This window comes from Ambystoma mexicanum, chromosome 1p (genome assembly GCF_040938575.1).
Source record: "Ambystoma mexicanum isolate Mex_15411 chromosome 1p, UKY_AmexF1_1, whole genome shotgun sequence".
Taxonomy (NCBI): Eukaryota; Metazoa; Chordata; class Amphibia; order Caudata; family Ambystomatidae; genus Ambystoma; species Ambystoma mexicanum.
In genome coordinates, this window is record NC_090921.1 from 1,291,310,092 (window position 1) to 1,291,325,249 (window position 15,158).

At 51.2% G+C, this 15,158-nt stretch overlaps 1 protein-coding gene across 1 annotated transcript in view; it reads left to right on the forward strand.

The window, feature by feature from the left end:
• Positions 1–2,424, forward strand: part of LOC138453024 (testicular acid phosphatase homolog) — a 193,815-nt gene extending 191,391 nt beyond the window's left edge. Inside the window, exon 11 of the mRNA XM_069605444.1 lies at positions 2,134–2,424. Coding sequence (XP_069461545.1) covers positions 2,134–2,240 — 107 coding nt within the window. The 3' untranslated portion in view covers positions 2,241–2,424. The remainder of the gene's footprint in view (positions 1–2,133) is intronic.
• The last annotated feature ends 12,734 nt before the right edge of the window (positions 2,425–15,158 follow it).

Below are 15,158 nucleotides of genomic sequence, written 5' to 3' on the forward strand. Positions count from 1 at the left end.
CAGTGATTCGGGCTCAGCATTGCAGGAGTGGAACTGGTGGGCGTATGTGCGCATGTAACACTTACGAGTGATTAGAGCAGAGCAGGTTGCTGGTCCGTGCCAGTTGCATTACACTTAGCAGTGTTGGGCTGCATTGTGTTTTGTGCTCTCATACCAGTAACTTCAGAATGTGTGTGCAGATTGTGTTTTCCCAGAAATGTTCACCCTTGTGTTTCCTAAAATGTTGGAGAGCTATACATAGAACAGTGGAAGGAAGAGTTTTACAATAGTTGGCGGTTAGTTGGCTTCGTGGGTGGAAGGTCTGTGTGTTACTGTTCGGATCCCACAAAGGCTGACTCCGCCTTTTATCTTTCCTGGGCGCATTATCTATCATGAGTACCCGTGAGTAGGCTAATAATAACATGCTGTTTTCTCCTTGGTGCAGTGGCATGGTTGGGGATGAACGGTGCAGATGCATGCTATTGGGTATGGGTGCAGTGGCACACCTGGTACTTGTTTGTTCCGTGCTATGCTCATCACTCAGGTGCATTAGCATGCCTGACACTCTTGAGATGAAGTTGCATGAGGGTGATTGGCATGCCCTGTGCTTGAGATTGCAGCAGCCTCCCAGCTACTCGTCATTTGGGTGTATAAGTGCAGAGGCATGCCTGGCACTTGTGAGTGAATGGGCTTGCCTGGCAGTTGCTGGTGTAGTAGCATATATTCAAACAAAAAATCAGGATGGGAGACCCACACTTCTGAGATTCAGTATCATTTTAGTTTAATCTCTGAATTTTGGTGATGATACACATATCAATTGTTAGCATAATAACAGACAGACGGACAGTTGTACTTTTGATATGTAGGTGTACCACTGGATACCACCCTCAAGAGTGTGGAGGGTGCAAGCCTTCTGATGGTGCAAGATCTCTTGGATACACAGTTAACAAGGGTTTACAACACAAGAGTGAATGCAGTCCAGGACCTTAGTTGGTCCATGGGTATTGTCATAGGGAAAAAAACACAACAACAGGTGTGTACAAGTATGCAAGGTAACCTGGTGTAGTAGCATGCCTGGCGCTGGTGAGTGAATGGGCTTGCCTGGCAGTTGCTGGTGTAGTAGCATGCCTGGCGCTGGTTAGTGAATGGGCCTGCCTAACAGTTGCTGGTGTAGTAGCATGCCTGGCGCTTGCGAGTGAATGGGCCTGCCTGACAGTTGCTGGTGTAGTAACATGCCTGGCACTGGTGAGTGAATGGGCCTACCTGACAGTTGCTGGTGTAGTAGCATGCCTGGTGTTGGTGAGTGAATGGGCATGCCTGACAGTTGCTGGTGTAGTAGCATGCCTGGTGCTGGTGAGTGAATGGGCCTGCCTGACAGTTGCTGGTGTAGTTGCATGCCTGGCGCTGGTGAGTGAATGGGCCTGCCTGACAGTTGCTGGTGTAGTTGCATGCCTGGTGCTGGTGAGTGAATGGGCCTGCCTGACAGTTGCTGGTGTAGTAGCATGCCTGGCGCTGGTGAGATATTGGGCCTGCCTGACAGATGCTGGTGTAGTAGTATGCCTGGCACTGGTGAGTGAATGGGCCTGCCTGCCAGTTGTTGGTACAGTAGCATGCATGGCGCTGGAGAGTGAATGGGCTTGCCTGGCAGTTGGTGGTGTAATAGCATGCCTGGTGCTGGTGAGTGAATGGACCTGCCTGACAGTTGCTGGTGTAGTAGCATGCCTGGCGCTGGTGAGTGAATGGGCCTGCCTGGCAGTTGTTGGTGTAGTAGCATGCCTGGTGCTGGTGAGTGAATGGGCCTGCCTGGCAGTTGGTGTAGAAGCATGTCTGTCGCTCTTAAATGTAGCAGTAGCATGCACAGCACTAATTGGTGCAGTAGCGCGCATACGTCTAGCCTCAGCCCTGTAGCATTTGCGGTCCATGTAGGTACAAGGTGCACCACCAATCTGATTTTCATCGGTGCGGCGCCTTGCCTGGTGCAGTTTGGGGGTGATTGCTTGCAAATGCATCATTATGCCTGACATGTCTTGCTGCAGTAGCATGTCGGCAGCACTCATGCCGATACCTCACATACTCCGCTGCCAGCCCCATATATCTGTGTGTGTTCCCACCTCTTCGGCCATCTTCTGACGCCTCTTATCTTGTGTTTTGCAGAGAGGGCCATCATAGCCCTGTCTGCCCTGTCAGGTTTGCTGGTGCTGGCGACTGTGACGCTGGCAGTGCTGTACGGCCGGCTGAGGAAGCGCTACCGCACGATGTGAGGCGACTTGCACCCCGGAGGCTGCCGCCGCAGAAGGGACTGTCTGGAGGCCACACATCCGCTACTGTACAAAGCTTGTCATTTACCACTGCTGTGCGGGTTGGTGCTGTCCTGGGTTTGGGGTTTGGTGTAATATTTTAATGTGTAAAAATATAATAAAACTTGTATATATTTTTTAAAACTAAGACATGTGATCTGAGTTTCAATGTCTCCTTGTATTTTTATATGTACATTTTATCATTTTGTTGAGATCATTAGATGTTCAAGGGTCAGGTTCTGGCCATTAAGAATGGATGGGGCAGGTGGTTGCAACCTTTGGCTCTGCAGATGTTTTGGACTACAGCTCCCATGATTCCTCACCATTGACTTTGATGGCTACGCCTGACGGGAATTGTAGTCAAAAACATGTGGAGAACTAAAGGTTGCCGGCCCCAAGAGTAGGGCGTGTGCAATAGTCCCCAAGGGGGGCACTACATGGTGCCCTTCCAACACAGAATAACGCTCTTAGAGCTGCCTTTAACATACCCAAAGCTAACTACATTACAGCCGCCAGACAAAAGGTCCAGTGGCTCCCAGTGAAGAACAGAATCATCTACAAAACATTATCTCTTACTCACAAGTGCCTAGCAAACAAAGCTCCTAAATATTTAAACTGCAAATTCCCCAAAAACCTTTCTGCCAGACACACTAGATCCGCCCAGACCAACCAACGCATGATACCCAGTTATAAACTTGAAACATCTAGGGGTAAGAGCTTCCCAGTCTTAGCCTCCAAATAGTGGAATGATTTACCTACTGATCAAAGAACCGAGACAGCTTATTGGTCATTTTTTTTTAAAAAAGTAAAAATATGGCTAGTCTCACAAGAATAACTTTTCCCCATGAATCCGCTTGCTGTCTTGATTGGTCTGCCTAATGTGCCAGCCCTGTTTACTGCGCATGTCTCCTCCCATCCACCTGTAATTCCTCTGTTATCGTATTTTGGAATTACCTTTCTAATCCAACTTCTGTTATTCACACCGCAATGAGAGGTTGCCCTTGATGAACTACACAACTGTAGCCTATAGACTTTTTGTCCTATGCAATTTGTACACCACTACCAAATTGCTTTGGTAAATAGGTACTATGCCATCTCTCTTATATGTACATGTTAATATCAATGGGAACTCTTGTAACTCTTCTAAATGTAATGAAAAATACATGTACTTTACCTGTATCATGTAAACTTGCGCCTAGATACCTTTGTGGTGACGAGCGCTATATAAATAAAACAAACAAACAAAACACGCCCTGCGGCTGCTATGGCTAGGGCAGGGAAGACGAAAGGCAATGCTGACACATTACCCGAGCTGGGAAAGTGGCATGAGATACAACATAACAAAGGCACCAGCATAATGAATAATGAAAGGGTTACTAGTGCAGATGCACAACTAAACACGCACATGTGTCTAAATGAGGCCCAGTGTTGCAAGGCCACTATGGTAGTGCTGGGCGCAGACAGGCTCAGGGTGGCCTATAGGGCAATAGGCCCATGGCCGAACCAAAATCACACAAGTTGGTGCGGGCCACTTTTTTGAGACAATGTGGGCCACTTTTTTGGTCAATATGGGCCAGGTTCATGAGTTACTTCACTCTGCAGCTAATATTTTTGAACAGTGTTGCTGAACAAATACTTTTTTTTTTTTTTAAACTTCTTTTTATTATAAGCGTGGCAGCAAAACACAGGCGAACAGCGCCAGGCAAAACATTGTAGAAGAACAGTATACATAGCATTGGTATGCAGATGTTACTTCACATTTCGAACAATCAAAGAGCAAAAAGCAGTGAGATCTTGTAGGAGGGTATCGGGGAGCTATGACTGAGCTGAGGACCCAGGCTGGCCAGGGGAAACCGGAGAAGGAGGGGAGGTCTGAGTCACGGCCAGGTCTAAGATATAAGAGCGGAATCGAAGCCAAATATTTCTCGGTCTGGAATGTGTGGGTTGTAGGTGGGACCAGGCCTCTTCCGCATCAGAGGCCCATGTGACCGCCCTCAACCATTGGGCATGTGTAGGAGGGAAGGGGCGAAGCCAACAGAGCAGGATAGAGCGCACCGCGAGGAGGAGGCAAAGACCAGCTAGTTTCTTGGAGTCTCGGGGGAGGCCCGGGAGATCGTGGAAGAGACATACCAGCGGGGAGAGAGCAATGGGGTGGTCCGTCACGGTGGATACAGTCGAGCAGACGGCCTCCCAGAACTGGGCCAGGCGAGGGCAAGACCAGATCATATGGATATAGTCAGCCTCATCCCGACCACATCTGGGGCAGTTGGCAGGGTAGTCGGCCGACATACGATGTAGTCTGATCGGGGTATAGTGGAATCTGTGAAGAACTTTGAATTGGATAAGTTTGAACCGAGAGTTGAAAGAAACCCGTTGTGTGCGGTCGCATAGGTGGGTCCAACGATCATCGGACATCTCCACACCAAGGTCCGCCTCCCAGGCGAGTTTCAGTTTGGTGAAGTCTGGAATCGATCTGGACTGCAGCATGGTGTATAGCCTAGAGATCTTGCCCCTCCTAGGGGTGGGAGAAGTGAGCTCGTCAATAGCAGGGTCATCAGGCGGTATTGCGGGGAATGTTTGGTAGTGTCGTTTAAGGGTCTTTCGAAGGGATGCGTATTGGAGCCATACGCTCTGGCCCCTTCTCAGGGGTAGGGGGAGGTCAGACCATTCGACGAATATACCCTGGTCGAACACGTCGCGTAGCAGTTCGAAGCCCAGGTCCGCCCATCGGCGCACTGCTACCAATGGGACCCGCGGGACCCCGGGGAGAAAGTTCCACAGTGGAAGATTACCGTGGAAGGCGTAGGCAGTCCCCAACAGACTCCACGTTTTTGCCAGTGCAACGGCTGTGCAGGCAACCGGGCTCTGCGAGTTCCGAGTCAAGGGGGCGGGTTGTAGCACCAGGGAGCGGATGTCTCGGTCAGCTACTGCGAGCCTCTCAAGTCGGACATGCGGGGCAGGATCCGTGGTATCAAACCAATAGGAGGTATATTGGATTTGTGACGCCATCCAGTATTTAAGAAAGTTAGGGGCACCGAAGCCCCCGTAAGACATGGGGGTGGAGAGGGTCCCGATTTTAAGACGAACCGCACCCGAGTGCCAAAGAAAGGAGTTCACGGTGCAGTCTAATTCGCGGAAAAAGCCCGCCCCCGGCCATAAGGGAACATAAGCGAACCTATAGAGCAGTTGGGGTAATACTACCATCTTCAACAGGCCAATTCTGCCAGCCAGAGATATTGGGAGCTTGTCCCAGACCTGAATCTTGGCTGTCAAGTGCGTGAGGTATTTCTGGTAGTTTTCGTGGAATGTCCGCTCGTGTTGGCGAGTCACCACCGTCCCAAGGTACGTAAATGTGTCTTGAGCCCAAGTGAAACCGAAGGCATCAGGGAAGTGAGGGGTGCATTCCGTGAGCGGAAAAAGGGTAGATTTCGAACAGTTCACTTTAAGGCCAGAGATCCGGCCGAAGCGACTAATGTCTGCAAGTATAGGGGGTAAGTTGGCCGAGGGAGAGCGCACAAACAGCAAGGCATCATCTGCATAGAGGGACACTATGTCTGTGTGTCCCGTGGAGCGGAGACCCTTGTCGGCATGACGTTGGCGGAGCATGTCGGCAAACGGCTCGATTGCTATCGCAAAGATCAGGGGAGAAAAGGGACATCCCTGTCTCGTTCCCCTGGCGATCTTGAAAAGGGGAGAGTATCGGTCCACCGTACTGACCCTGGCAACCGGTTCAGAGTAAAGCAGTCTGATCCAGGAGATAAAAGAGGGGCCGAATTTACAGCACTCAAGGACTCGCCATAAATACTTCCATGAGACCGAGTCGAATGCCTTTTGCATGTCAAGGGTAACAGCCACAGCGTGTGTGTCGGGGCTGATTCTATCAATAATGTTGAATAGCCGCCTCAAGTTCAGGGAAGTGGAGCGACCTGGGATAAAACCGGCCTGATCTGGATGGATAATAGATGGCAGAAGGGGAGCCAGCCGGAGAGCCAGAGCCTTGGCAAATATTTTGACATCGCAGTTTATGAGGGACAGTGGGCGATACGAGCCGCACTGTGAAGGGGGTTTGCCGGGTTTAAGTAGCACAGCAATCGTGGCTTCACGGAGAGAAGGAGGGAGTGCCCCAGCCCCAACAGATTCCTCCCAGAGAGCCAGCAAATGGGGAATCAGTTGTGCCTTGAAGCGTTTGTAGAACTCGACTGGAATACCGTCCGAGCCAGGTGTGCGGCCCGAGGATAGGGAGTCAATTGCGGTCGAGAGCTCCTCCCGTGTGAGTGGGGAGTCGAGGGAGCCCGCGGCCTCCGGGGATAGGGTCGATAGAGGAAGGGTATCGAGAAAGGAGTCAATCTCCGCCAACGAGACTTCATCGGCATTGGAGTACAAAGATTCATAGAAGGTGAAGAATTCCCTATTGATCTCTTGTGAAGAGACCGCCATGGAACCGTCAGATCTCTCAACCCCGAGGATGTGCGGGGGCCCCGTCTCACGCCGGATCAACCTAGCGAGGAAGCGGCCGGGGCGTTCCCCCTCCCCGTACCTCCTAGCCACACCAGGGTTATCGAGGAACCTCTGCTCGCGGTCCGCAAGAGAGCGGAAGTTATCCAGTTCCTCCCCAATGCTAGCGAGGTTGCCCGGAGTGGAGTGTAGTGAGCATGTGGTTTCCAGAGATGAAAGTCTGGATTCGCTGGCGGCGAGGTCTCTGCGGATTGACTTAAGGACCCAGCTTTCCTTAGACAGCGCAATCCCTCTAGTGTAAGCCTTGAATGATTCCCATAGGGTTGCGTGGGACGTTACCGAGCCCATATTGGTCTCGAAGTACTCCTCAATCGACAGTTCAAGTTCGGTACAAAACTCAGGGTCCAGCAGGGAAAGGGGTTTTAATTTCCAGTGTCGGGAGCGGGCGGGATCGGGGCCCCAGTCTACTGTAATGGTGACAGGAGAGTGGTCAGAGAGGGTTCTCGGAAGGATCGTTAGTTGTGTTACATTCTTGACTAGTATGTTAGAAATCACCCACCTATCAATACGAGAATAGGAGTCGTGAACCGAGGAGTAAAAGGAGTAGATGCGGGAATCCGGGTAGAAGAACCTCCACGCGTCCACCATGGCCAGACGGGGAAGGGAGGAAAGTGCCGCATAGGCCGCCCTGGAGAGGTGACGGGGCCTGGAGCCCGATCTATCCAGGGCTATATCGAAGATCGTGTTAAAATCCCCTCCCCAGAGGATTGGAACAAGGGGGAAGCCATCGAGAAGGGAGGTGACCTGCACATAAAATTCCGGGTCGTCAAGGTTAGGGCCATAGATATTCAGGAGGATCACTTCCTTATGGTGCAGCATGGCGTGAAGAAGTACATATCTACCCTGGGGGTCGATTTTCGAGGAGATGAGGGAAAAGTGGAGGCTCCTATGAATGAGGGTCATGACTCCTCGGCTCTGGGAAGAATAATCAGTGAAAAACCGGTGAGGACCCCAGGATTTGGCGAAGCGCATGCAGTGTATAGAACGAGCATGAGTCTCCTGAAGGAAGAGAATCTTGGATCGGTGGCGTTCGGCCTGCAGCTGGAGCTGTCTCATCTTCCTATAGTTCCCCAGACCTCGCACATTCCAGCTCATAAAGGTCAGGGCACTCTCAGTCACAGTATGGCGGTATTAAGAATAAAGCTGAATGTCGGGGACCGAGAGGTCAAATTAACAGTTCCACAGGAGCATATCACAAATGCCCCAGCACAGTTCGCCTTCGCTGCCATCGCCATTTTTCCAATAACAAAAACCCAAACAACCCCAACATACCCCACCCCCACCCACACCCCCCTCCCAATCAGAGGGATGACCAGCCCATCCCTTAGTAAACAAAACAAAAGCAGAGGCATCATCGCCTGGGGGTCTGAAGGCCCGACTGGCCGTAACGCTCCGGGTTGCAGCAGAGCAAATAGTGCATGGGAAGCCCGTGACGGATGAGAGATGCATATTAGACAAAGTTCTCGCCAAGGGAACAGCGGGCGAGCACCAAGGTCGAGCTGAACAAGCAGGTTGCGGGAGAAAGGATTGGCATGGTCCCAGTTCCGGGGGGGCGAGTGGACCATACGCCTCCCATCGGGGACCAAGGATCACCGCTGTGCCGAGATCAGAGGGAGGGGATCAGCCAGGGAAGTGTTCATCGATGAACTTGGAAGCCTCTTCCGGGATAGTGAAGAACAGCACCTGATTGGAGTACTCTATGCGAAGCTTGGCAGGGTAGAGCATAGCGTATTTTATGGAGTGGTCTCGCAACCTGCGTTTCACCGCCTGGAAGGTCTTGCGTTCCCGCTGGACCGCAGTCGAGAAGTCGGGATAGAGGTGGATCCTTGCGCCACCCAGAAGTAGCTCACCTTTGAGTCTCGCAGCCCTGAGGAGGGCGTCCCGATCGCGGTAATTTAGTACACGGGCTATGATGGGTCGAGGAGGGGCACCAGGTCTTGGTTTCGCCACCAGGGCGCGGTGGGCCCGTTCAATTGCAAAGTGTGGAGAAAGCTCAGGCTCGTCAAGAAGCGACAGGAGTGTGCGTTGAACAAAGTCTTCCATAGGCTCGTGGATTTCGTCCTCAGGAACCCCGATGATGCGGAGATTATTGCGCCTCGAGCGGGATTCCAAATCCTCGTTCTTCTTTTCCACCTCCGTGACTCGGCTGGAGAGAGCGCCGACCTCGGCGCGAAGAGCCCCCAGCGCATCCTCCGCAGAGCCCACCCGTGTCTCGACCTCCAACACACGGCCATCCGTCCTCTCAATGTGGGCCTTAATAGAGGATATGGTGCCGGTCATGTCATCAAGTTTGGAGTGGAGAGCGGTAAATCCCTCACGCATGAGATCAATCATATTTCGGGAATCCGGGGATGTGTCGAGGGGGGCGTCGGAGACCGACTCGGAGGCTTCTTCAGGTGGCCTTGCCGCAGCTCTCGCAAACATATTGATGGAGCTCTGTTTCCTTGCACCTCCCTTGGTCATCCTGTCTTATGAGTGTGTCAGGCGAAGAGAAGGGGGAGAGATGAGAGCCAAATATTAGTGCCAAGGAGCGTCCTCCGGAATATAGGGGCCAATCCGTGTTCCGGGGTAATGTAGACACAGAGCAACAAGCGAGCACACCTTGAGGCCGGAGTGGAGGTTGTGGCCCCTCTAAGACAGGAGAGTGGATGTCGCCGTGATAGGCCCAGGCGCGCACCGGTGAAATGGCGTACAGTGGCCGGGGCGCGGTGCAGGGAGTCCAGCGGAGGCAGCTCCAAGGAATGTTCAACAGCGCCTCAGCCCCAGGACGCCTGCAGCCCGGGGGGAAATGGAGCACGGACCAACGGGTCACAGTGGTTGGGTAGAAGCAGCAGGAGTCAGCGGCATGAAGAGAGAGGCAGGGGGGCGGGAGGGGACAGCAGCGCCGGTACTAGGGAGGCACCCGCAGGGTGTGATGGGTGCGGGCCGACCCGCCAGAGTCACAGCAGTCAGGCGCAGTCCCCTCCCCGCGCTCCCCCCACCCCCAAGCCGCCACAAAGTTGAAGTGGCCCCTCGGGGCCCGGACCAATTGCACGGGGCAGGTCGGCTCCCGCGCCAGTCAGGAGAAGAGGTGGTGGTCCAAGTGGTCACAGCCAGGCACAGTAATCTGGCGTCCCTCGCCTGGTCACAGCCGGACCCAGCAATCTGGCGTCCCTCGCCGGGCAGGTGCCCCTCACCCTAGCGGTCCGCAGCGCCGCGGCCCCAGGGCGAAGGAGGGCCGACGCTGTCGGAGCCGCGGGTCGAGGAGGGCGGAAGGCCGTAGCCGCAGGGCTGGGAGGAGGGCGCAGGAGTTAGCAGCGTAGAGAGAGAGGCCGGGGGGCGGGAGGGGACCGCAGCGCCGGCACACAGGAGGCACCCGCAGGGTATGGAGGATGCGGGCCGGCCCGCCGGAATCACTGTAGTCAGGTGCAGTCCCCTCCCCGTTCTCCCCCTACCTCCAAGCAGCTACCAAGTTGATGCGTCTCTCGCCGGGCGGGCGCCCCTCCCCCAAGCGGCCCGCAGCGCCGCGGCCTCAGGTCGAAGGCGGGCCGACGCTGTCGGAGCCGCGGTTCGGGGAGGGCGGAAGGCCGCAGCCGCAGGGTAGGAAGAAGGGCGTAGCTCCGTCCGCGGGGCTCGCAGCGGCTGCAAACCGCGTCCGGTTGCGGTAGAAGTGTTCCCGCAGGATCGGGTGCAGAGGGCAGGTCCGTAGATGGCGTCGGGCAGAAGAAAGCAGGATCGAACGCTCTGCCGGCCCGGAGCACCACGTTTAGGCGGCCATCTTGATCGCCGCGCAACAGCGCCCCCTCTGAACAAATACTTTTTAAAAAGCATAATTTGCATCACATTTTATCCACACAAAAAAATGGGTACAATTCAAACAGTGTTACATGAGGAATGAATTGCCATTTGCAACTGTGGGCCACTTTTTCATTGGTGCCCCAGGCAATTGTATCGCCCAGTCCGACCTTGTGGGCAGAGTACCAGAGCTTCTTGCATATCGTGACAGCCTGCATTCGTGAATGTGCTCTGATGGGGAGGCCATACTTGGGTGGCTCTTGCAGGGTAGTCTTAACTCGCTTCCCGCCAGTGTGATTTCCTGCACTCACCTTTTTACAGAGCCAGACCTTGGCCCTGTCCCTTCTGACACTTGGCGTCCCAGGCCCAGTATATTTCTGGGGTTTTCATGGGGTGCCTTAAAAACACCCCACCTGATAATTCTGGCCTCTACACTTCAAGGCCACACCGCGAGCCACCACACAACTACGATTCCACTTATTCTAGTAGTTCCTTCCAAGGTACTGGAAGCCGCCATTACTGGAAAATGCTTGGTAGCGCTAGAAGTCCTCTTTTCCCTCTCTCTATATCAGCACTCCACCTGATCCGCTGCCCACACCCCCACTTATGCAGCCACATGCCCGCTACCTCACCACCCCCATCGTATCTACCCACTTTGTTAGTGCTGTGTGTCCTCCTATGCCTGCTTCCCCCGCCCCCCCCCCCTCACTTTTGTCCCTTTTCCTTCTCCTTCCTCCACAGCCTAGGGCGTGGTTAACTCAGGCGGGACTAGCACAGTATGACCATTTCTTGGGCAAGGTACCAGTGCATAGCTGCCTACATTTGAAAATCAAAACCCCTGAGAGTTATGCCCCACCCACAGCCACACAAGACTCCGCCCATTTGCACACAGCTCCACCCACACGCCCCGCCCACCTGTCAAAAAGGTAAACTCGGTTGTTGTAGCTGTCATTAGAAACGTGTTTTCAGTTTGCCCTTTACAGTGAAATGCAATCATAATCCAAAAATACCCATCAAACTGAAGAACCACTATTAGGTAACGTTAACATGTGTGCATGTTTTAAACTCCAAGAACCAATACAAAGGTTTTTCCTGGAACTTGCAGTACCAAAATTGGGCATTTCACCTGGTTTGTTATTTTTCATGAGGTTATATAATGCAGTGGTGATGTGTCCAGCCTGCAAACCTGATGGCAGTGGTGCAACCCCTCAGGTCCGCTTTAATTCATAATTCATTAACTCGGTCAGAAACCCAGGTAAGCTGATGGCATGGTTACATCATGTCAGTGTAACGTAATGTAAGTTTCTCCTTATTTGTCTTCGATTGCTTTGCAAAGTAACACGCGTTGATGAGCATGTTCTTTTCCTGCTACATCAACCTTGTATATTTCCGTATCAGCAGATATGCTTCAGTATGCTACACGTCTGTACCCCAGAAACCCGGGATTAAGTAACAATTTCAGAAAAATTAACACAGTAATAGTGCTTGCAATCCGGTGTCATGACATGGCTGGATTTCAAGCTGTATTTACCGGCGGTCGCATTGGGTGACAAAAATACGCAAACTGGTCTCTCTTACTTTGGGCCACACTGAGGTCGCAACTGGAGTCCACCGGCGCTGCGCAATCCTGCAAGGATGAAGAAAAAAAAAGTAAGTAAAAGCTGGCCGCCAGCAACGGCGCCTCATATATATAGTGTGCAGGCCAGGGACATTTCGTGCCATTTCCGGGTCCCACCCAGACCTCCACCCGATTGGCTACCAGCAGGAGACTTTGGCAGCCAATCGGGTAGAGGATCTGACGGGACCCAGAAACAACAACAAAAACCCAGAGATTCCAGGGTCTTCCCCGGAGATCCAGAGAAATGTTTAAAAACCCGGAGGTTAGGAAGGTATGAACGAGTCGCCAACTTCAGCCAGAATACCACCGACAGACAGAGCCCAAACTAGTAGCGGACAGCCTCAAACACCCTCTACTACACCACAAGACAACCAGACCAAAGCAGGACCAACTGGACATCACCAAACATAGACTAAACAACTCTCAACCTTATAATGCCGCGCAAATGACCCATTCCAAGTAAAAGACGAAGAGAAGAAAGAACAATCACTCCAGAACAGCAACTAAGAACGACAACTATAGAATACACCCCGAAAGACAGGAACACAAATCGAACCAACGCTGAGAGAAGAGACAAATCCCTCTACCTAACTCCATAGCTCGCTGACAACTGGCAACCACAGCAATCCACCCCAACGTTAGACGCAGCTACATCAAACAGCCCAACACAAGCAAGTAGAAGAAGGAGGAACAACACAAAAAACAACAAACACACAACCTATGCGATAACACCCTACATCACCAAAGCAAGAAGAACCTCCAATCAACAACCACAACTGCCGGAAGACGAACCCGATGAAAACAAAAAAAACCCAAGACAAAACCTAGAAAAACTCTTTGAAGACGCTGACACCCCGAAACCCAAAGCCCAACAAGAGATCGACCAGGAAGAAAACCTCAACACCGATCAGAAGACGACCTCAACAAGAAAGTCCAAACCAAACAACACCTCCAAACTTCACTGCAATCTAATAAACGCAAGATCCATGTAAAAAAACTCAACAGAGATCTTTGACCTACTCGACGACAAAGGCATTGACATTTTGTTAATCACAGAAACATGGCTGGAGGAAAACTACAGAATCACACTCCAAAACTGCCTTCCAACAAACTTCAAATTCCTGCAAATATACAGAAAAAACAAAAAAGGAGGAGGCATCGCAATAGCATTCAAAGAACACCTGAAAATAAAAACTGACGAACCTCTCAACATCCTCAACTGTGAAACCATGGTAATACACCTAACAGCGAGCCCAAAAACCAACATCACATTCATTCTGGTGTACAGACCCCCGACCTATGATGCAACATTCGTCTACAACTTCATAGAAGCCATCACCAACTTAGCCATCAACCACAAACACCTAATCATCCTGGGGGACTTCAACATCTGGTTTGAAGACAATCACACCAACTCCCAAACCTCACTGATTGAACAACTCGCCACCATGAAACTATGACAACTAGTCAAAGGGGCAACTCACTTGGCAGGACACACCCTCGATGCAATTTTCGCCAACGAAAAACTCATCACCACGGCACCGTCAGTACAAATACTGTGGAGCGACCATCTCATCATCCCATTCATGATCACTCTGCCTACTCAAGTCTGCATCCTACCCCTGAAACTCGCAACCACCACAAAAAGAAACTGGAAAAACATCAAAGAAAGCAACCTATTCGAACAACTGGAATTAACCAAACCCTCAACTACAGAACTAGAGCTAGCTGACCTAGACGGGAAAGCGGAGATACTACACAAATGGATCGCATATACAATAAACAAGATCGCCCCAGAAAAACCGTTCACCCCATCAAAAAAAGAGCAATGGCAAAATGGTTCACCCCACTATTAAACGCCATGAAAAAGGAAAACAAAAAAAATGGAACTGGAAGGGGGGAAAGAATACAACCCAGAAAAAAAACACTGTTCCAGAAACAAATCCTCGCATACAAGAAGGAAATTCAAAAGGCGAAGAGAAGACATTACGATGACAGAATCACCAATGCCACCAACACACAAAAAGAAATGTTTAGCATCATTAAAGAAATGAGAAACCCACCTGGCTGCGATAACACCCAACCCCCTCAGAAAAACTATGCAACGACCTGGCAGACCACTTAAAAAAAAAAATCAATGACATCCGACTAACTATACAAAAGAGACCAACCAACCACAACATACAACCTAACAAACCTAACACTACACCACAGCACAACCTCAAAAGCTTTCCTGAAATATCAGCAGAGGCATTCGCAATGCTGGTAAAATAAAGCAAGAAAGCTGGATCACCCATCGACCCATGTCCCGCAGACATCTACAAGTCAATCCTCGCACAAGGAACGCCAGCAAAACACCACAGAAACCTTCTAAATCTATCACTAGCAACAGGGACTGTACCGAGGATCTTCAAATCAGCATACATCAAGCCACTCCTGAAAAACACAAGTGGCGACTTAGAAGACCTCTCCAACTACAGGCCGATCTCTAACATCCCCTACCCGGCAAAACATCTAGAAATGTACATATGTAAAATAACCCAAGAACACGTAGAAAAACAGCACCTGCTAGACCAAGCTCAAGTCGGTTTCAGACCAGCAAGAGGAATGGAAACAGCACTATTTTCCATCTGGGACGACCTCAAAACTAACGCAGACTCAAACACTACCTCATCCCTTATTCTACTCGACCTCTCTGCAGCATTTGATACAGTTAGCCACGACACCCTGACCAAAAGACTAGAAGACATAGGCATAACAGACACAGCACTACTCTGGACCAAATTATTCCTAGCAGACAGAACAGAAACTGTATGGATTAAACCATTCAAATCCACTCCACGAGTTAACGACTGTGGAGTGCCACAAGGATCCTCACTATTTCCACTATATTTCAACATTTACCAGAGTCTGGTCATCAAAATCTTCAAATAATACTATACATGTTACAACTATGCAGATAATACTCAAATCAT